This window comes from Mustelus asterias, chromosome 2, assembly GCF_964213995.1.
Source record: "Mustelus asterias chromosome 2, sMusAst1.hap1.1, whole genome shotgun sequence".
Lineage (NCBI taxonomy): Eukaryota > Metazoa > Chordata > Chondrichthyes > Carcharhiniformes > Triakidae > Mustelus > Mustelus asterias.
Genome location: NC_135802.1, coordinates 82276116 through 82297824, shown reverse-complemented (window position 1 = coordinate 82297824; position 21709 = coordinate 82276116). Strand labels below are relative to the sequence as shown.

The 21709-nt window shown below is 40.3% G+C and overlaps 1 protein-coding gene across 2 annotated transcripts in view; it reads left to right on the top strand.

Moving 5' to 3' along the window:
• Positions 1–21709, top strand: part of ica1 (islet cell autoantigen 1) — a 146094-nt gene that overhangs the window by 28883 nt on the left and 95502 nt on the right. For both annotated transcript variants that reach the window (XM_078228018.1, XM_078228011.1), the window contains exon 5: positions 19858–19983. In XM_078228018.1, the coding sequence (XP_078084144.1) occupies positions 19858–19983 (126 nt within the window). The remainder of the gene's footprint in view (positions 1–19857; positions 19984–21709) is intronic.

Sequence of the window (21709 nt, the reverse complement as noted above, 5' to 3'; positions counted from 1 at the left end):
GTTGGACTTTAACCTGGTGTTGTTAAACTTCTTACTGCATTCTCATTTATCCATGATGTCCGAGGCAGAAGGGCCATGCTTCATGGTCTATTTCCATAAGTTGAAATCCTCCAGTATGTAAAGATGTTCTGACTTAGGGATTCTGTTGTCAAGACCCACATAGAATTATCTTTCGCTCTGTAGTGGAGCTCAGTGTTGGAGCATAGGGACTCACGAGGTTAACTGACTGTTTGCATTGAGAAGCTGGTAGAGTAAACATGTTCCAACAGTTTCTGGGTTTTCTATCATCGAGGGTAGTGAGTTTCTTAATGTAAAGCCCACAACTTGTTCATGCATTTCCTCTGACCTTTTCCCCAGTCAGATGAATGCGCAATGTTTTTCCTTCAATGATCCATTCGAGGCAAGCCTGTTATCTTGTAGGGATGCTATGTCAATGCTCAGCCTATCAAGTGTCATGTTGATCACAGATGTCTTGTGCACATAATTGACTGGCTATTAGTCCCATGAAAATAGTCCTGACATTCCAACTTGCCTATTGAAGAATGTGCATCTTCTTTCTACTTGTTTGTTTGCCTGGAGCGATGTATTCCATCCACTTTTTGAGCAGAAACTCTTAAGTCCCAAGCACCCCAAGGCGGACCATGGCATGTCAGCACCTTATTAGTTGAGACTGCTGGACTTGAGATGGGTGGTGGCTGATTGGTGGGCCACAGTGGAGCCTTCCTCAATGTTGGAGCATAGGTACTCATGAGGTTAACTGACCCTGTTTAAATTGAGAGGCTGGTGGAGTGAACATGTTGTAACCATGTAGGGCTAAACATTTTTATAATTGCAGACCAATGTTTTTTGTGATGGAACTGGAGTGGCACGAGCCAGGGCAAATTTACGGAGAGTCTGTGTTGCCTAAACACCAGGGTCCCCCTTAAGACCTTCCCAACTGTGTCCAAAGGAAAGTAAAACACCTCATTAAATCTTGGTTGCAGGAGTTGAGATCACATATTTAGACAAAAGTCTGCCTATAGGCACTCCAGATTTTTTGTTATGGCTTGTTTCTTTAGCCTTCAATTCTCCAGAGATATCTACAATGCAATAGAGCTATTTGTCCATAGCTGGGAGTTTGGTTCATGAGTGCCAGGGCATATCCACTTGTCTGGAGGCAAGCCTCCTCCAGGTTCCTCTGAAACTTTAGCTTGGGGCCACGAAGGACACAGTTTGCATGCGTCCATGAGAAGGCACAACTGAGGACTTGCCAGTGGAGAGGCTGTGTACTGACAGAACAACATGTTTTCCCTTTTTCACATTGCTACTAGCCAGCAGCGTGGGCTGAAAATGAAAAGCAAACTGGCACAGAAAAGCAGAAAACATGCTAACTCTCTCCTCACTCACACAGCAAGGCACATCATATCAAACTGTTGGACACTGTATGATTGTACGTATAATCTGTGTATAAACAACATTTGTGATACCAACTGCTGTAATGGTGGATTTTATTCTCCCCATGTGGGTTTGTTCGAAAGAGTATAATTGTTTTTTTTCTGTAGTTTTAATATTCATGCTTTATTTTGGCATGATTGAAATTAGTTTCCTATTCGACAAAATAAGTAAGTGTCTCAGCTAGTGGTCTAGAACATATATTTGACAGTGTAAGTAGAAGTGCCTCAGTTAGTGGTCCAGAACATATTTTAATAAAGTTGGTCTAAATTTATAACTTTGATTCATGGCACTGTATGAATTTGATTAAGATCAGCAGTTTGAAAAGTAATTGAAGCGTGAATCTGTAAATTAGTCTGTTAGCGCTCATCATCTTTAAATATTACAACAATATAAGTAGAATGCCAATTAGAAATTTTGGAATAAGCCATGATTTAGTTTAAATATTATGTTATTTGGGCTGCAGTTACTCAATTCTGACGTTGCAGACAGGAGAGAGCAATAAACCAAAACTCCCAATTTCCTTTCCCTTCTGTCTATAATCAATGTAGCTTTATTTTGATAAGGCTGATGTGTATTCACAAATTCCCATTAGTGTGCGGTCAATTAACAGACTTTCCTGGATTAAAACGAGGGGTATTATTTATTCTCCCACTCGCACACCCCAGAAAGATGCAATTAAAGCCAGTAGTTCACTTCTACAATTAAAGCCAGTAAGCACTTCTACAAATATTAAAACCAAACAGTTATCAGTTTACATGTCTTTCAGAATCCAGTGAAGGAGAGAGCTATTGCCATTCTGTAATTGAAGTTCATTTAAGTTCACATGGTTGGAATTAAAACTCTGATTAACTGCAAGGTTCCTTTGAAGTGTAGACTGTTCAGCAGGTCATGTAGACAGGTCCTGATGACTGTTGTAACTGAAGTCCAATTTCTTACAGGCAAACCTGGAGCTCTTTAAAACAGGTTGGAGGAGGTTTTTAAAAGATTTCAAGCCTCAGAGGGCTTGAAAGACAAGGTGACATATCCTTCCTTTGCCACTCTGATATTGCTGTTAGTATTCTGCAGATTGCCTAGTCTATCTCAGTTTTTGGATAAAAGGATTGAAAAATCAGAAGGCAGTTTCAATCGCATGATGAATGGTCGAAGATACACAATGGAAAGCAAATGGTGGTTTGTCTTAGTGAAAATGTTTAGTCACATGGAGAAAAGCTATTGATACACAATAGAAGGTGGATTGTAATCTTTAACTTTCCATTGTCGATACTAAGGGCAGAATCATTTTTGTATTTGGCAGAGTGCAGGAGCGGGCAGGAAAAGCGACATTGGAAGCTTTTTCAACGGTATTTTTGGGAACATAGATTTTAAAAGTCATGGGACGGGTCCCAAGATGTAACACTAGCGACAGAGCCCGCACGCCAGCAAATTAGTTTTTAAAATATTGGGCTGCCATTTCCAAAGGCCTCCCCAGTGCACAAAGGTCCATGTAAAACTTCCACCCCCCCCTGCACTGCCAGGGAGTAGTTCCAGGAATGACCCCCTCCCCTCTGAGCTAAGCACTCATCTGAGCCTCTCTCCGAGGTCTGCCTGCTTTTGCACGCCGTAGGAGACCAGTCATAATTCACACAGGTCTGCCCTCACGTCGATGTGAATGGAATTTCTTCCAGGGGAATGATTCAAGCATAGGAGCCTGATGATGAGATTCAAATGTGTTATAATTATGTTCCTGATGTTGAATTTACATCACTGGTGGAGATGATCTCGGAGAGATTTGCTGCTGAGGTAAAGCGCAGTTTGGGCCTCTCACAAAATTTTCCCCTCCCATCATCAAACCCATCCAAAAGAACAGGAGCATAAAATCCCACCATCAGTCTCAATAGTTCTCCTTTGTTGCATGGCAGAGTGTCAAAGAGCCTAGAAGCTTATTGTCCCTGTGTTTTGGAGTAAACCATAACAACAGTAAGAGTGAACTTCCATAGAAGAGTGCTGTCGATGCATGTCCATTCAAGGGAGATCCTTGCCCTTTATATTTGATTTGGTTTCTTATTGTCACGTATTAGTAATACAGTGAAAAGTATTGTTTCTCGCTGGCTATACAGACAAAGCATACTGTTCATAGGGAAGGAAAGGAGAGGGTGCAGAATGTAGTGTTACAGTCATAGCTAGGACATAGAGAAAGATCAGCTTAATATGAGGTCGGACCATTCAAAAGTCTGATGGCAGCAGGGAAGAAGCTGTTCTTGAGTCGGTTGGTATGTGACCTCAGACTTTTGAAGTGGAAGAGAGTATGTCTGGGATGCGTGGGGTCCTTGATTATGCTTGCTGCTTTTCCGAGGCAGCAAGAAGTGTAGACAGAGTCAATGGGTGGGAGGCTGGTCTGTGTGATGGACTGGGCTTCATTCACAACCTTTTGTAGTTTCTTGCGGTCTTGCACTACAGTCCAATTTGGAACCTTCCAGAAAGCGTGCTAGGCTGTTGATGTTGCAAAAGTCAGGTGACCCTCCAGCAGCCATCTTACAATTAATTAGGGTCCATTTTAAACAGAATCCAGTTTTTAAAAAAGTAATATCTTCATGCCTGTGCTGGTATGACACTTAACTGCAATCCACACTAAAATGGTGAGCAAATTCTTATTAAATCATGCATAACCACAGAGGTATACCTCTTACCCCTCTCCATTTATATGATTGACATTTTATTATTTTACTGCACATGTATAATATGAGCAGAACCTGTAATGATGAACTTTGAGATTTATGACACAAATTTGGAACCTACATATTCCACATGTACCTGTTTGAGTGATTCACGCCCTGCACTTGGGGTAAGCGTTCAGCAAGATACTTTTTATATCCTCTTGTGTGATTAATAATTAAATCTTTAAGTCTGAAAAAGGGTGTTTCAATAAATTTAGACTTGATTTAATTTAGTTGCATGTAGCCCAGTCACTGGAATCTAAGTTAGCCCTTTAAAACTGATTTTCTTCAACAGAGATATAACCATCAGGCAGACTCAAATGTTGATTTAGCAAAAAACCAAAATTTATTGAACATAAACAAAAGAGAACAACAATACACTTTTGAATTAACCAAAGACTTGCCAACTAATGTTATGATTCTGGACTAGAACATAGAACAGTACAGCACAGAACAGGCCCTTCTGCCCACGATGTTGTGCCGAGCTTTATCTGAAACCAAGATCAAGCTATCCCACTCCCTATCATCCTGGTGTGCTCCATGTGCCTATCCAATAACCGCTTAAATGTTCCTAAAGTGTCTGACTCCACTATCACTGCAGGCAGTCCATTCCACACCCCAACCACTCTCTGAGTAAAGAACCTATCTCTGATATCCTTCCTATGTCTCCCACCATGAACCCTATAGTTATGCCCCCTTGTAATAGCTCCATCCACCCGAGGAAATAGTCTTTGAACGTTCACTCTATCTATCCCCTTCATCATTTTATAAACCTCTATTAAGTCTCCCCTCAGCCTCCTCCGCTCCAGAGAGAACAGCCCTAGCTCCCTCAACCTTTCCTCATAAGACCTACCCTCCAAAACAGGCAGCATCCTGGTAAATCTTCTCTGCACTCTTTCCAGCGCTTCCACATCCTTCTTATAGTGAGGTGACCAGAACTGCACACAATATTCCAAATGTGGTCTCACCAAGGTCCTGTACAGTTGCAGCATAACCCCACGGCTCTTAAACTCCAACCCCCTGTTAATAAAAGCTAACACTATAGGTCTTCTTCACAGCTCTATCCACTTGAGTGGCAACCTTTAGAGATCTGTGGATATGGACCTCAAGATCTCTCTGTTCCTCCACAGTCTTCAGAACCCTACCTTTGACCCTGTAATCCACATTTAAATTAGTCCTACCAAAATGAATCACCTCACATTTATCAGGGTTAAACTCCATTTGCCATTTTTCAGCCCAGCTTTGCATCCTATCTATGTCTCTTTGCAGCCTACAACAGCCCTCCACCTCATCCACTACTCCACCAATCTTGGTGTCATCAGCAAATTTACTGATCCACCCTTCAGCCCCCTCCTCTAAGTCATTAATAAAAATCACAAAGAGCAGAGGACCAAGCACTGATCCCTGTGGCACTCCGCTAGCAACCTGCCTCCAGTCTGAAAATTTTCCATCCATCCACCACCACCCTCTGTCTTCGATCAGATATGATGTGGAGATGCCGGCGTTGGACTGGGGTAAACACAGTAAGAAGTTTAACAACACCAGGTTAAAGTCCAACAGGTTTATTTGGTAGCAAAAGCCACACAAGCTTTCGAGGCTCTGAGCCCCTTCTTCAGGTGAGTGGGAATTCTGTTCACAAACAGAACTTATAAGACACAGACTCAATTTACATGAATAATGGTTGGAATGCGAATACTTACAACTAATCCAGTCTTTAAGAAACAAAACAATGGGAGTGGAGAGAGCATCAAGACAGGCTAAAAAGATGTGTATTGTCTCCAGACAAGACAGCCAGTGAAACTCTGCAGGTCCACGCAACTGTGGGAGTTACAAATAGTGTGACATAAATTCTGATTCTAGGATCGCATGATAAAGACTCAGGAGGAAAAAAGCAGAAATATTTATGTGAAATAGTGTGACATAAACCCAATATCCCGGTTGAGGCCGTCCTTGTGTGTGCGGAACCTGGCTATCAGTTTCTGCTCCGCGACTCTGCGCTGTCGTGTGTCGCGTTGTAAGTAAGTTGTAAGTATTCGCATTCCAACCATTATTCATGTAAATTGAGTCTGTGTCTTATAAGTTCTGTTTGTGAACAGAATTCCCACTCACCTGAAGAAGGGGCTCAGAGCCTCGAAAGCTTGTGTGGCTTTTGCTACCAAATAAACCTGTTGGACTTTAACCTGGTGTTGTTAAACTTCTTACTTCGATCAGATAGCCAGTTACCTATCCAATCGGCCAACTTTCCCTCTATCCCACACCTCCTTACTTTCATCATAAGCCGACCATGGCGGACCTTATCAAACGCCTTACTAAAATCCATGTATATGACATCAATTGCCCTACCTTTATCAACACACTTAGTTACCTCCTCAAAAAATTCAATCAAATTTGTGAGGCATGACTTGCCCTTCACGAATCCGTGCTGACTATCCATGCTGACTAGACCCACAAGTTCTTGGTACGATCTAGTTTGGGACCAATACCTTTCGTTTAAAGCAGACAAAGTTTGAGATTCAAGACACTTGATAAGAGAATAAAGCCACGAGATTCCACAGATTTGGAACAAACAAAAATAAACTTTTCTGTACATGGTTAGAAATATAAAAAAATTTACAATATCCATCCCATATTCTAACATTAACGGTATACACGAGGTGCATGTGAATTAATAGGCAAACTGTTCTTAAACACACCACACTGCACTGTAAATGGCAGATGCAACCGAGACATGTTCCACAGATTTCTCAGCAACCCACCTAGACGTCAGTAAACATTAAGTCAACCAATCTTGTTGAAACTCTGTTTCTCTCATGAGGGATTATAGTCTCCATCTTCAAAGATTTTGCCTTGGAATTCTCTCTCAAAATTGCTCCAAATTAGTCAGCCTCAACGACAGCCCATCATGCAATTTTAGTTTTTGTTCACCAAAACTCCATTCCCTTGCATTCCTGAGTCTGCACTTCAGCACCAACATACAAGCACAACTTCAGCTTTTCAGCCATGCTGAGCAGAACATTACTGCTACCTTTACCCCAAAGGCCTGCAGCACAAAATCACCAACCTTCTGCTGCTTTCTTAGATAAACCTGTTGGACTTTAACCTGGTGTTGTAAGACTTCTTACTGTGCTTTCTTAGATCATCAGGGCTGCTCCCAAGCCCTCTTTGACAGGGCTTCTCCCGAGTCTTCACCACTTAAAAGTCTGTTAATCGCAGCCCTTTTTCTGCTTGAAGCTTCTTTGTTTGCTCCCCTTCCCTCTTAACTGGGACCTCTCCATTATTCCCTCTGCCTTTTGATGCTCTTCCTGTCTCCTTTCTGGGACTTCTCACGACAATGGCATTCCACTACGTGGTCACATGATCTGAGTTACTCACTTTTTTCTCTTTGTGCAAGCGCAGTGGACCCAAGAACTTCAAAACTCTGGATTGGTGCATGTGTGAAACTCCAAAGGCATTTTTGAAGTTGTAGTTCCCAACAATAAGGCAGCTCTGGATTTCCTGACAGTAATGAATAAAAGAAAACAAAAGTATAATTATCAGTCATGCACTACAGACTTCATGTCTTCAAATGGATGACGTGTCCAGAAGAAGCGGAAAACAACCACAAACGTTCTTGGCCACATTAGTTCTGCCCCAATTTCAGAAGGAAACTGCAATATTCGGGGTCCACACTGACAGGAATTCTGTCTCAGTCCCTGGGCTTTGTGCTCCACTATCAGTCCCTTTGTTGACAGGAACCTCTTCTGCCCCCAAGGGTCAAACTCGTTTCCCTCTTAGTGTGTACATGCAAAATGGTTCCTGAAACCCTCTTTTATACCTAATCCTGGTATCACCCTGCCTGTTGTTTATGGCTAATTAATCATTAATGTTGTAAGAGTTAATTCCAATGGATCTGACCATTTGAACATATTGGGTGGGATTTGCCATGCAACCTGCAGCGTGTTTTACAGTGGCAGGAGGTGGCCCGGAATTGACGAGCAGCAGGATCTTCTGGTTGATCTTCCGTTGAATGGACCCCATGCCCCCATGAAACACGCAGCTGGGGTGTACCATCAGCAGGACCAAAGATCCCACTGGTGTGAACTGCCGGAAAGTTCCAGCCATAGACTTAAACATTAGACAGCGGATTCTTTCAAGATCTATTCTTTATCTTAATATTTCACTAGTGTCTCATTCATTTGACCAGCACTGGGCCATTCAAGGTCATTATGTTCTGATAGGGGCCAACAATGCATTGTGTAGATTCTTTCTCCGAGATTCTGTTACAGCATTCTTAAGTTTCAAACTTTAATCCTAACATAGAAATATTGAAGAAAATGTAACCTGACTTTTAAATTATTTGCTTATCCTTCAGGATAATTGAGGCACTTCCTTCTAATGCAATAATCTGTTGCTGGTCAGTGTCTACTTCATAATACTAAATTAAGTTAACTTGTTGGAAAAGGTTAGCAACATCAAAATGGCTTATTTTCTGATCACGTCAATATAAAATAGCGACTAGTGGTTTATTGCAGCACGCAAAAAGTGTTTGAGATAAAATAGTCAAGTTAAGCAAGCACACTAAATAGTTCTAAAATAAAATCTAGGTCAGTTTATAATTCAGTTACTCAGGGCCATCGCCTTCCCATTGCTGCAGATACTTTTTTTTACTGCAATCCACCCCAGCTCCCTCCTGTATTTTCTCACAGATTTTGCACAATTCCCTAGCAAGCATGAATGTAAGAATTATGAGAAACACTAAATAGTCTGCATGCTTTAGTGTGCCATTTTGGCTCTTCTGTTGTTGTTATTGTTACTCTGTTTTCTCTCTCCTGTAGTTCTTTCTCCAGCAGAGATGTGAGCCAATGCACCACACAATGTGCTGCTTTAAAAATGGCTTTGATTCAATGCCAACAAAGAGCTTTGATTTTATGGAATTATTGCACTATTTGGAATGGAATTCTCATAAAATATTGGAATCCTTTATGGAGGAATCATTGAAATTAGACTTTTAAATAAGTAAAATCCTGCATTCTCTGCATAATTTGTTTGCATTTAATTACTGTTCTTGGCAGGATCTGCCGTATGATGAAACTGTTCTGAGGTGAAGGAAACAAAAATTATTTTAACAGGCAAAATAAAATCTTGATAATTTGAAAATGCTTAATTAAATGGAATGAGCTAATTTTTGAATTTTTTTTTCCTCATCATGAAATAAGTGCCAACCTCTTCAGCCACATAGAATCATAGCAGTTTCCAACACAATTGGAGGTAATTTGGTCCATCTCGTCTGTTGCTGGAACAGTCAAAAAATAATCCCACCCCCATCTCTCACTTCACTTTCTCCTGCTTCAACTATTTATCTAATTTCCCTTAAAAGATGCAACCGTTAACTTTTAGTGGAATGAGACTCTAGGATGATTTGAGGTGGGGGTTTCCCTGCTTGCGATGGAAGAAGTGCAGAAATCCTAGACAAATGTGGGAATCCCCATATTTTGTGCACAGGAGCAATCAAAAGGTGATGTAAAATTCAGTTTCTTCTTATCGATGCATAACTGAATTTCAGCTTCATGAAATTAATATACATGTGGAACAGTTCACGGAGGATCCAATGTAACAAGAAACAGAAAACTCATCAAAGTTTGGAGGTGGAGGTTAGACTAATTTTTACTTTCAAATAAATAAATTGAATATTGCTGCAAAAAGAGGCATGCTGTTAAAGCTTTAAGTCTTACACTCATCAAGACAGATTTGCAAGAATGCCAATTGTAAAAGGGGCAACAATTTATATTTCATGAAAAGAGAGTACTGATTGATAGAGGTGATGCCATGGAGAAGGCACCAAGGAACAGTAAACTGCAAAGCTTTTGTTTAAATTCAAACCAAGCAGGTCCCCTCTGGCCAAAGCATTTCCATGGAGAATAAACCAGAGAATGGCTATCCTTCAGTTGATAATAGTTGATGAGGCACAGTCCTACAATTGAGCAAGCACTTATGCAAGACGAGATTGAACACATTGGTAGTAGGGTTACTAATTTATGCTGTGCCAGACACTGCACTTGGTCAGAGGTGTTCAAATTTCTTTAATTTTTGATTTGATTAATTTATGCTGCTCTTGCCTCAATGAATGACTGCACCATCAACAATATTTGCTTGAAACATGTTTATTGTAAACGTATTCAAGCAGAAGTGGTTTGACAGCACAATTAGTGACACTGCCAGATAGGTAGTTAATCTCTCCAACCATGTATTCTTTGAAAATGAGGATTTTTTTCTTGCCCATAGCTTCAGTTTTGGTGTGCCCTCAGCCCACATCAAATGAAAAGAAGTATTTGCTGATTTCAGACTTCTCTACTCCCAGTTATCCCACCACAAACCAGCGTGCGTTAAATGTGTTGAATCCTTAAAAGCATGCCTAGCTGATCTAATGCACACCTATTGCAGGATCCTGAATGAGTTGACTGATTTTCACATGCAATGCAAATGTCTTTCCGAGGCATCATGGCCAACCCAGACATGCATATCTCAAAATGCAACAAAGGAACTGGAATAATCATCCTTAAGAAATGGAACCATGTCAACAACATGAATGCCATTCTTAATGGAGGATCAAAATTTGTACCCATTGGACTTGCCACTAAGCATGAGTGGATGACCCTGCTTGAAAGCAAGTTACAGAAACCCTTATTGGACTTATGTAAAAGTAATGAACTGCTGGGTTAATTAATCTCATAGCTCACTGCGTCCACATATCATAGAACCCCTACAATATAGACGGAGGCCATTCGACTCATCGAGTCTGCATCCAGTCTCCAAAAGAGCGTCTTATCCAGCCCACCCCCCCCCCCCTCCCCCTCCTTAATCCCTCACATTTACCATGCAAATGTCAGAGATGCAGTATCATAGAAGGGGGGGGGGGGGGGGGGGGTAGAGACATTCACTGCCTGTGGCCCTTAAACTCTCAGTCATTCTGAACTTCTACATGAGTGGCTTATTTCAGGGCAGCACAGGCGACCTATATAGCATCTCCCAGTCGGCCACACAAAAATGGATCTGGAAAGACACAGTTACCTTTTTTGCGAAGGCTAACATGTATACCAACTAGGACCAACACCAGGTGAGCCAAAATGCCAGGGCCATAGGCTTTGCTACCTTCACAGGCTTGTTCCAGGTGCAAGATTTGATTGACAGCACCCATGTGGCCCTGTGCACTCCATGGCTCCACGCGGCACCATTCATGAACTGCAAGGGATACTCCTCCCTCAATGTAATCACACAGTGTGCTTCATGCAAGTGTGTGCCCATTTTCCGGGGACTGTCCATGACAGCTACATCATGGGGCACTTCCAAATCCCAGCCATCTTTGAGGGAGAGCGTTGACTGAAGGGATTGCTCTTTGGGGACAAGGAGTGCCTACCAGTGCAGAAGACAGGAACACCTGCTGAGACTTGTTATAATGTGGCTCATGCTTGAACACATGTTGTCCCTTCCTTTTCTAGAGTACACTTGCACTCTCTAGGGCTGCCACTGCATCCCAGGCAAGGGTAGTGACCTTGCTGGAAGGTCATCTCCTGGTGTGGGGTAGAGTGTACCCCATCTCTGCTCCACTCCATCCAGCATCCTGATGAGGGCTCCCTCCGAAAAATGAGGTGCAGACTTCTTCATTGCCTTCCCCTCAATTGATCTGGAACAAGTGCTGGGAAGTGCGATGCAATTTTCATGTGCATAAAAATTTTCAGTAATGAGGCATAAGATTTGATCAGAAATCACGATGTCGCCATCAGTGGGAATCGGTCTGTTTTGCGCCGGAATCAACACTGTCATTCTTAATAAGATTTCACCCATAGAATCCAACATGTGATTCTGCAATTGGATGACACTTGCTCAATGACCCTGATTGTACTAAGAATGACACAAACAGTGTTAAGAACCCCGCTAATGTTACCTGCAGGCATGTCTTAAAACCCTGAAGGATAACTTGAAACACTGGTTCTTAATGATGTATTGTTTGAAATAATGTACAACCCAGTGAGGAACCAGTCCAATCCTTGTGCAAAAACAATTAATAAATAGTATTTATTAAAGTAAAAGAGAAGAAAAAGTATATGCACTGACACACAGGCCGGAATTTTGCCGGCCCACCCGCCACGAGAATCTTTGAAGGGAGAACATCTGCAATCTGTTATGGATCTTTAGATGGAGCAGGCCTGAGTGTTGGATTGAAAACTAGTCTTTTTCGAACTGTTGAATGGAAAATTTGCCACCCTCCCAATGAGGGCACGAGCTGTTATATCCGTTTTCTTTGATATCCGAGAACCTCAGGTTTTTTAGGTGTTCAGATCACCAACAACCTGACCTGGTCCCCCCATGCCGACACTATAGTTAAGAAAGCCCACCTACGCCTTCACTTTCTCAGAAGACTAAGGAGATTTGGCATGTCAGTTATGACTCTCTCCAATTTTTACAGATGCACCATAGCAAGCATTCTCTCTGGTTGTATCGCAGCTTGGTATGGCTCCTGCTCTGCCCAAGCCCACAAGAAACTACAAAAGGCCTTGAATGTAGCCCAATCCATCACGCAAACCAGCCTCCCATCCATTGACTCTGCCTACACTTCCCGCTGCCTCAGCAAAGTGGCCAGCATAATTAAGGTCCCCACGCACCCTGGACATTCTCTCTTCCACCTTCTTCCGTCAGGAAAAAGATACAAAAGTCTGAGGCCACATACCAACCGACTCAAGAACAGCTTCTTCCCTGCTGCTATCAGACTTTTGAATGGACCTACCTCATATTAAGTTGATCTTTCTCTACACCCTAGCTATGATTGTAACACTACATTCTGCACTCTTCTTTCCTGCCATATGAACAGTATGCTTTGTCTGTATAGCGCGCAAGAAACAATACTTTTCACTATATACTATTACATGTGACAATAAATCAAGTATCCCACCCTATGGGTTGGGCTGTCTACCTCCTCAAATTCATTGCCTTTAGAAGTTATCATTTGTGTAGATTCACTCATCTCTGGTAAATAGCTTTTCTGATATGGCAATTTGCATCTCTGTCTTTAGATGCCTGCTAATCTTACTGGGAAAATTGCTTCATTATTCTTTTAGACACTTGTAAATCTTATTACTTGTTTGTTATTTTATTAACTTCCAACTTTAACTTCACAAATTTCCTAACAACCGCAGATTTAAGATTGTCAGTTGTGTTCACACTGTGGGTCACTTACCCACATTCAAAGCAACATATATTCACACAGCGGGCCCTGTCCTTTGCAGACAGAAAGAGCTATCTATGCATTGCACCTTTTTCAACAAAACAAAGGCTTGCAGTGTATTTCCTGATTTCCCCATGACAATGCCTTGATCAATCAAATTTGAACTGCCTGCTTTGAATTTTATAAAAGCTTTGCAGTTAACTGTTCCCTCGTGCACACTCCATGGCAATTCACTTGTCAACCTGTCATCACTCTTCTTATGCAGCACAAATTGTTGTTCTGTTTACAATTGGTATGTGTCTGAGAAGAAAAGTTTTGACAGCATATATCTCTTTTTCCAGCAATGCTCAAGTTCAATGCTGCCAGACAATTATATAAATAAATTGATTAATTTTATCAACATATAATCTAAAAAAGTTATTTTTAATCTGTCAGCTAGAAAATAGAATTTTCCATCTTTGCATTGTACTTTGGTGTCTTGATGGATTCTAATTGCTAGTTTGCTGAGTTCCTCTTGTGTCTATATTTGTGTATGAATGATACAAAAAAAGGAATTTAAAGCTTGCACATGTACATCCTCACTTTATTGCAAGGTATTTCCACAGCAATGAGCCACATTTTGAAATTAGTTGCTGTTGAAATATAGGCAAATATGGTGGTGAATCAACGCATAACCAAATCCTATAAGCACCAATGAGATTTGGCGGCACGGTAGCACAGTGGTTAGCACTGCTGCTTCACAGCTCCAGGGTCCCGGGTTCGATTCCCGGCTCGGGTCACTGTCTGTGTGGAGTTTGCACATTCTCCTCGTGTTTGCGTGGGTTTCCTCCGGGTGCTCCGGTTTCCTCCCACAGTCCAAAGATGTGCGGGTTAAGTTGATTGGCCAGGTTAAAATTGCCCCTGAGATGCGTAGGTTAGAGGGATTAGCGGGTAAATATGTGGGGGTAGGGCCTGGGTGGGATTGTGGTCGGTGCAGACTCGATGGGCCGAATGGCCTCCTTCTGCACTGTAGGGTTTCTATGATTTCTATGATTTCTATGAGATAATTGACCAAATTTGCTTGAGTTTTGTTGAAGGATTGATGTGGTCCTGGATACCAGGAAAATATACCTGCTCTGCTTTAAATAGCATCATTGGATCTTTTATCTTGACCTGAACCATTAAAAATAATGTTAAGATGTGATTCTGCAATTAGGTAGTACTTGTTCAACAATCCTGAATGTGCTAATGGTTCCATTAACAACCAATTTTAAATAATCATTCGAGCTAAAAGCAAAATACATCCATACACAGGAGCCCATTTTCTGCAAATAAAAGTATATATTCAAGTCTTCTGCCTTTTGAACTAGTTGGACCAATCAGCAGTAAATTGGGAGCTTGGGGAGTACATAGTTCCCCATTGCTTTCTCCATGGCAATACCTCAGCCAATCAGAGTCAAACTGCCATCCAATCAGCATCTGCTTCTCCTGTGGTATAATTTGTTGCAATTGCTTGAAATTTTGCAAAATGTCTTCCTTTTCAGCAGTTTAAGTCTATGCTAAAAGCTGGATGTGAAAGTGAACAAAATAATGTCTGACGTTCAATTATAATACTGTAAAATCTACTGTTGGCTGATTGAAATGCATTTCATCTGTTTCTTTTGCATCAATCAGCATGTATTTTTAGATGAACTTGCGTTGATGAGACAATGGCATCTTTGAGTCTTCTTGATATGTTGTCTTTTTCTTTCTGCCTTGCTATTCAAGTCAGTTGACATTGTGACAACTGCTTTATCCTACAGGTTTTTTTAAACCAAGCACCTTCCAGTTTTTAAGCAATGTTTAAGATCAAAAGCCTAAAGATTTATTTATTTTGTACTTTTCATGAATATTTTGAGTAATATTTAAAATTATTAATAATTTGGCTACTCTTTCCTAAATAACAGAAATACATGTAATTTGGGAACACTGCAATTTCGACATTTTTATGAAATTAAGAATAAACTGTAAACCATATCCTAAATTTTGAATCTGTTGAAGTATTCTAACTCTCAGGAAGGTAGATCATCTTATGACCAACTGAATCTTAAATCTTAGAACGAACTGAAGTCTACAGAAATAGCACTGAGTTGGCATTTACATAGTACATTTAACATAAGGTTAATTGATAAACTTCCTGTATGGAAAAAGGATTTTTGTTCAAAGTAAGAAGAAAAATCTAATATTTTCAAAGTAAACTTAGAGGCTTTAATTTTATTTGCACACATACCATAGGCTTCTAAGTGAAGGGGTTATTGACAAGGGAATGAAAAGACTGTTATATAAAGCACAGCCTATAAGAGAGAGACTACTTTTTAACGTAACTGCTCGTACAATTTTAATCAGGGGAGCAGCAATTGATTTGCATGCTAGAATATCCCAATTTGTTTATTTATTACATTGCAATTTTATAACTTGCACCATAGTTGAATGCTAGTATTTTTATAAGGTGGCATTGATTTACAAAGACATATTGAGGAAGACAAATTTACAGTTATACTGTGTAAAAGTTTGCTCTGAAAAGAGCAGTTGTTACCTTAAAAAAGTTCATTGGAAGAACTGATGGGTCTCAACATTTCAGGTAACAGTCTTTGCCCATTGTCTGGAGAAATGACCAGAATAGGTATATGTAGTGAAGGATGTTGTGGTTCAGGTCAGAAACTCCAAAGTGTTGTATAGAGCCCACCTGAATCATAAGTTTTGCATCTTGAATTTGGCAAGGATAAGCACGCTAGGTTTCTCTCCAGGTATGATTCAAATGACCCACTAGGGAGATTTTATCAAACAAAGTTTATTTAAGAATATAGTTAACATGCATAGTAAGAAAATTAGCAAGAACCTTTATCAATTACAAACAAGAAACCAAAATAGCCACTATAATGTATAATCCTTACAAATGTATCTAATGTGTTCCAATCAAAACCAATACATTCCATTGACAAAACCCTTTAAACATGTTCAACACAGCAAAGATTAATGCTCACGTGATACTGGGAATTGAGTCCTTTGGTTGAAGTCTGCAGTTCTCTGGATTCACTCAGAACAGTTTGAAGTCAAAACAGCTTCAGAGAACCCCAGGGAGAGGCTCTCTGGTCAAGCCACCAACCGCAAAATCTTTACTGCAGGAAGGCAAGACCTTGTTTTCAGATAACCAGCAGAATTTCCAAAATAAACAAGGAGAGAGAAAACACCTTTCAGCTGGCTATTCCTTCTAAAAACTAAACTATAGCTGAACTGAAAATGAATGAACAACCATCACCTGACCTGCCAACCAGTTTTTGTTTTCCGTCCGAACAATGCAGAGTTATAAAAAATCCCAAAGTAAAAACAAACAACTCCCATCCAAGCCAGTTAAGGAGCAATGAACAAAAAAATCTGGTAGCCAACCTGACAGCAATGAGATCAGCTAGGGCTATGAGCTAAGAAAACACTGAAGCTGTGGGAGCTGAAGAAATCATGATTTTTTAAAAAACCTTTTTAGGAACACTAACACCACAATGGGAATTATGGGCAGGATTGCTGATTGGTCAAGTTGTAATTGGTCAGTGCATGTTAACATTCTCATTGCTGATTGGTCCAATATAGAATTGAAAGTAACGTGTTTCTTGTGTAAGGATAGCCAGACATCAGTGACTCAAGAAGACCGCTTTCTTGGGGGACAGTGTGGTGTTGGTAGATCTCCATAGCCTCCCTGACTCATCTTGTATGTCAGTATGTGATGAATGAAATAAACTTAGAGCTGGACTATTGGATTTGGTTGTCATTTAAGTTGAGCATGTTTGACGATAGCTGATTTGTCCCATTCATTGTATTTGAAATATGTTTGACTTTCCTTTAGTCTCGTATGTAGGCTGTGATCTATTTTGCCAATCATATGGTATACTGTAAATTCCTGGTTTATTGTGAGCTGGTTTCTTGCCTTTGTGGATATGAAGAATGGAGTACAGTTTCTTAGTTTACTTGGATCAGTCTGCACTTACTGCTGCTGATGGCAAGGAATGTAAATCCGCATTTCCCCCAACCAAAGGACTGGCTAGCTCTGGAAGCATAATAGGTTTAGGAAGCTCCCCACTATTATTACAACAAGACCTGAGGCCAAATTTCTGTGCAGCCTTGGGGCTCAGCTCAACATGCTTTGGAAACACCATCAATTTATCACCCAAAACTGATCATGACAAACTTGTGGCCCTTTGTCTTGTTATCCTTAAATTTGCTTTGTAAAAATATTTTGACTGAATTAAAACAGTATGAACACTTTCAGAGATTGAACGTTTTGAGAAGGAACACATTATTTGTGATGTCATCTGTACAAGTTGTTTCTGTTTCAAATAAAAGTTCTCCACTGTTGTGGATAGCTTTCAAATATATTTCTTAAAATTATAACTTCACTCAGCTGAGAGGAATGGCTTGAGTGGTGACTCTTCCATGATCACCTTCATTAAATACTTCAAAATTAGCCAGTAACTTGACTAATTTTGTCTAAAATGAGCTGGACACATTTATTTTAGTTTCATTTCCTCATTCCCTAACACCGCTGTTCCCTTACCCCCCCCCCCCCCCCTCTGATCCACGCATACAACTCGTTGAATTACTTGGCCATTGAGAATTGATATAATGAAAGAAGATATGTAAATATGTACTAATGACTGGCAAATCGCATCTCCGAAGTAATTATCAACTTTCCACAGTCAGTAGTGAGCCTCACCTGTCGGTAGAATGTACAAGCAACTGGATTTCTGATTAAGGTTCTCTGCTTGCAGCATAAAGTAAAAAAATTATAACTGTTTCTGTACACTTCAGAATAGACAAATTAATTTTCCTTAAGTTTTTTGCATGAGTGGCTCAGATACAAATTTAGTCCAGTAAGTTTTTTTAAAGCCTTTAGAATGTACACGGAAGCTATGCTGTCAACAGAAACTACATTGAATAATATAAGAGGTAGAATGTCTCTTGCATGTGATTTAATTTAGCACTTAATTTTAAGAATTAAAAAAACTCGGCATTTTACCCTGTGTCTGATTTACAGCTTGAAGAGCAATTAAAGCCTGATTGAGTGACTTTACTCTGCACAGTTCGCTCATCAAATTCCACTTTTATTGCCTTGATGCTTTTTACTTGACTGTTGGACTTGTGGATTTAAAGTGACAGAGCCCTATCTGAGTAACAAAGTAATATGTTGCACATTACACGTTTTAGCAGTCATGTCCTTCTAATGCAGTTATTCAATTTAGAATCCCTACAGTGCAGAAGGAGGCCATTTGGCTCAACGTGCCTACACCAACAATCCCACCCAGGTGCTATCCCTGTAACCATATGTATTTACCCTGCTAATCCCCCTGACACTAAGGGACAATTTAGCATGGCCAGTCAACCTAACCCGCACATTTTGGAGTGTGGGAAGAAACAGGAGCACCTGGAGGAAACCCATACAAACACTGGGAGAATATGCAAACTCCACATAGACAGTCACCCAAGGCCGGAATTGACCCCAGGTCCCTGGCGCTGTGAGGTAGCAGTGCTAACCAATGTGCCATCTGGTGCAGATTTCCTGTGCTTATTTAATAAACTTAGCAGATTTCCTGTACTTGTATAATAAGTTGCCTATTGTGCATGAATATGCCTGTCAGACTTGCATCTTTAAGTCTGCCCTTTTTGTTTACAACTGGCACAATCAGACATTATAGCTATCATAATGAATATGAAGTGTTTGGTATGCTAGTGTGTTAGATGCTTTATAAAGTGTTTTGCTTAAAGGATCAAGACAACTTAGAAAGGAGTTCTAATGCGAAATGTTCCACTTGTCTATGGTTTGTTCTGAAAATGCGCTCTCTTTTCCCATGCATTTCTTTGTGCATGTACTTATTGATTATTTCTTGACCACTCCAAACAACCAACTAATAAAATGATATTAACAACAAGTAAAACACTGCAGTTGCTATTAATCTGGATAAAAGCTCAAAAACATTGAAGACATTCAGTAGGTCGGTCAGCATCCATTGAGAAAGCATGAGTTAGTTGGTGCTTCAGGTATAAACCCTTGCCTTATTATTGAGTTGTCTTTGATGCAAAATAGGTCATGAGGGCATGAAATGACTTTTGTGCCCTCTGCTATATGAACACTAATCTGTAGTACAATCAATCTTTATTATAAGTTTGTGGGAACCAGTTAAGAACTCTGCCAAGGGTAGTTCTTTTTAAAAGATTTGAACAGTTATAAACTTACTAATTAGTTTCCAGTGAGAGCAAGGATAAAATTTGTTATTACTCATGCCACTTTGTAGAGGGAAGATATTCTTCCAATATTCAAACAAAAGAATAAGTTGTGCATCTGATGTGAACAGAGATCCTGGTTTGTAAGAACAAATCTCCTGATACAGCCTGCGTAATTGGCTTTGTTAAGCACTAGCCTAATCATAAAGTGAAATATTTTGACCTTCACCTTTCACTTGTGCTTCTCGCTCTGAGAACTGCGTTCAATCACTGCATAATTAGGTGATTTCTTCATAATTTAAGGTTCAAGGCCAAGTTCGCCACACAAAGATTCACTTTGACAAACTAAAGAATGATGTGTGCCAGAAAGTGGACCTTCTTGGAGCAAGTCGATGTAATCTTCTTTCTCATATTTTAGCAACATATCAGGTAAAAACATTAGAACTTATTAATCTTACTCTTTGTTACTGTCATTAACTTGTCTAGTTTACTGGTTGTTTTAAACAGAACAAGTGAAAAATCAAAACAAGTCTGTGTCAACTTCTTTGAAAATAAAAATTAGTTAGAAGTGAAACAAACAAATAATCCTAATTTTACACTTCCTCTGCACATTTCCAAATATCTCTGCGATCTGACAGAGAAATAAGGCTTCAGTATATTATATTTAATCCGGGATCATTCTGCTGTTGATCCAAAACTGTTTTGTGTTTGAATGTTCAGCAGTCACATTGACTGAAGTCGTACTGAAACTCAAATCTGTTGAACTTTTGAGTTATTTGAATGATTGAATAAATCTAGTTTAGTTTTGCTAGAGATGTGGAAGTTCTGCCGAATTTAATGATAGGACCTAATTGGCGTGTTGTTCTATTTCCTGTCCAGCATGGCAGTGGGGTGACTTCCCACTACCCTTCCCGATGCCAGGTCCCATGATGTGGCTCAGAGTGCCTGACAATGATGGACGTTTGTTTTCATGCCCCCCACCTCCCTCCGTCCCCTCCCAGAATTCTGCAGGTAAACCCGATTAGGATTTACTGGAAAGCCTCTCTGGATGATGAGTTCCCTGTCTGTTGTTGGTTGAAAACTAGTGGAAGGAGGATCAGGCCCTTCAATGGCAATTAAGGGTCTTGGTTTGCCTCCAGGCTGACGACCATCCACAAGCCTTCCTGTCTGCACCTTTTCAGAAGGAGATGGGAAGGATCTCCACACTGCACCCTCTTGCCTGACCACAAGGGACATTAAATACCATCCATTAACCTCTGCTCTTCCCTGACGGATGCTTCCAGACTTGCTGAGTACTTGCAGCATTTTCCATTGTTGTCTCGGATTTCCAGCATCCACAGTATTTTGTGCTTGTGTTATAATTCTTTACATCACGTTCCTCTCAACCAGCTCGCCTGTGTTAGTATCTTTTGCTAGACAAATGTTCTCCTATTCCAGCGTTCCGATATGCATAATAATATGCGAATAACCATTGCTTCAGAAACTCTATTTTTAGTAAAATATTTTTAGTTTTCCGTACCCTGCTTAATCTTTCAAAATCAGCAGAAACAAGTTCAATCCTTCTTTTGAGGCCTTCTACATAACTTCTTATTCCCTCATATTAACCCACCAAGTTATACAATCCTTCCCACCCATTTAACTGCATGCTCTCCAAGTGTAACTCTACATCAACTTCATACTTCCCAAATTAAATGTTCTTGATAATCTTTATCTTAATCTGTAATCCAAATATATGTGGTATGGTAGAACATTTTATTTGCTCATCACTACAAATCTTTGTTGCTATGAGGTCAATGTCATCAGCATATCACCTGAGATTTTTAAAAGATTCCTGCTTCCATTCCTAGGGTTAAATAAATCAAGTGATAACATGCATTGCTGCCTCATCTGAACTGTTGATTTAAACCATTGTCAGTTTCCTATCCACTCTAACAGCACTTGGAGACTAGATGTTTTCTATCAATATCTGACACATTTCTCCAGGACCTTTTTTTAATATCATTCATGGGATGTGGGTGTCGCTGGTTAGGACAGCATATATTGCCCATCCCTGTGGCACTTGAGAAGGTGATGGTGAACTGCATTCTTGAATCACTGCTGTCCATAGGGTGTACTATACCCACAGTGCTGTGAGGAAGGATCTTCCAGGAATTTG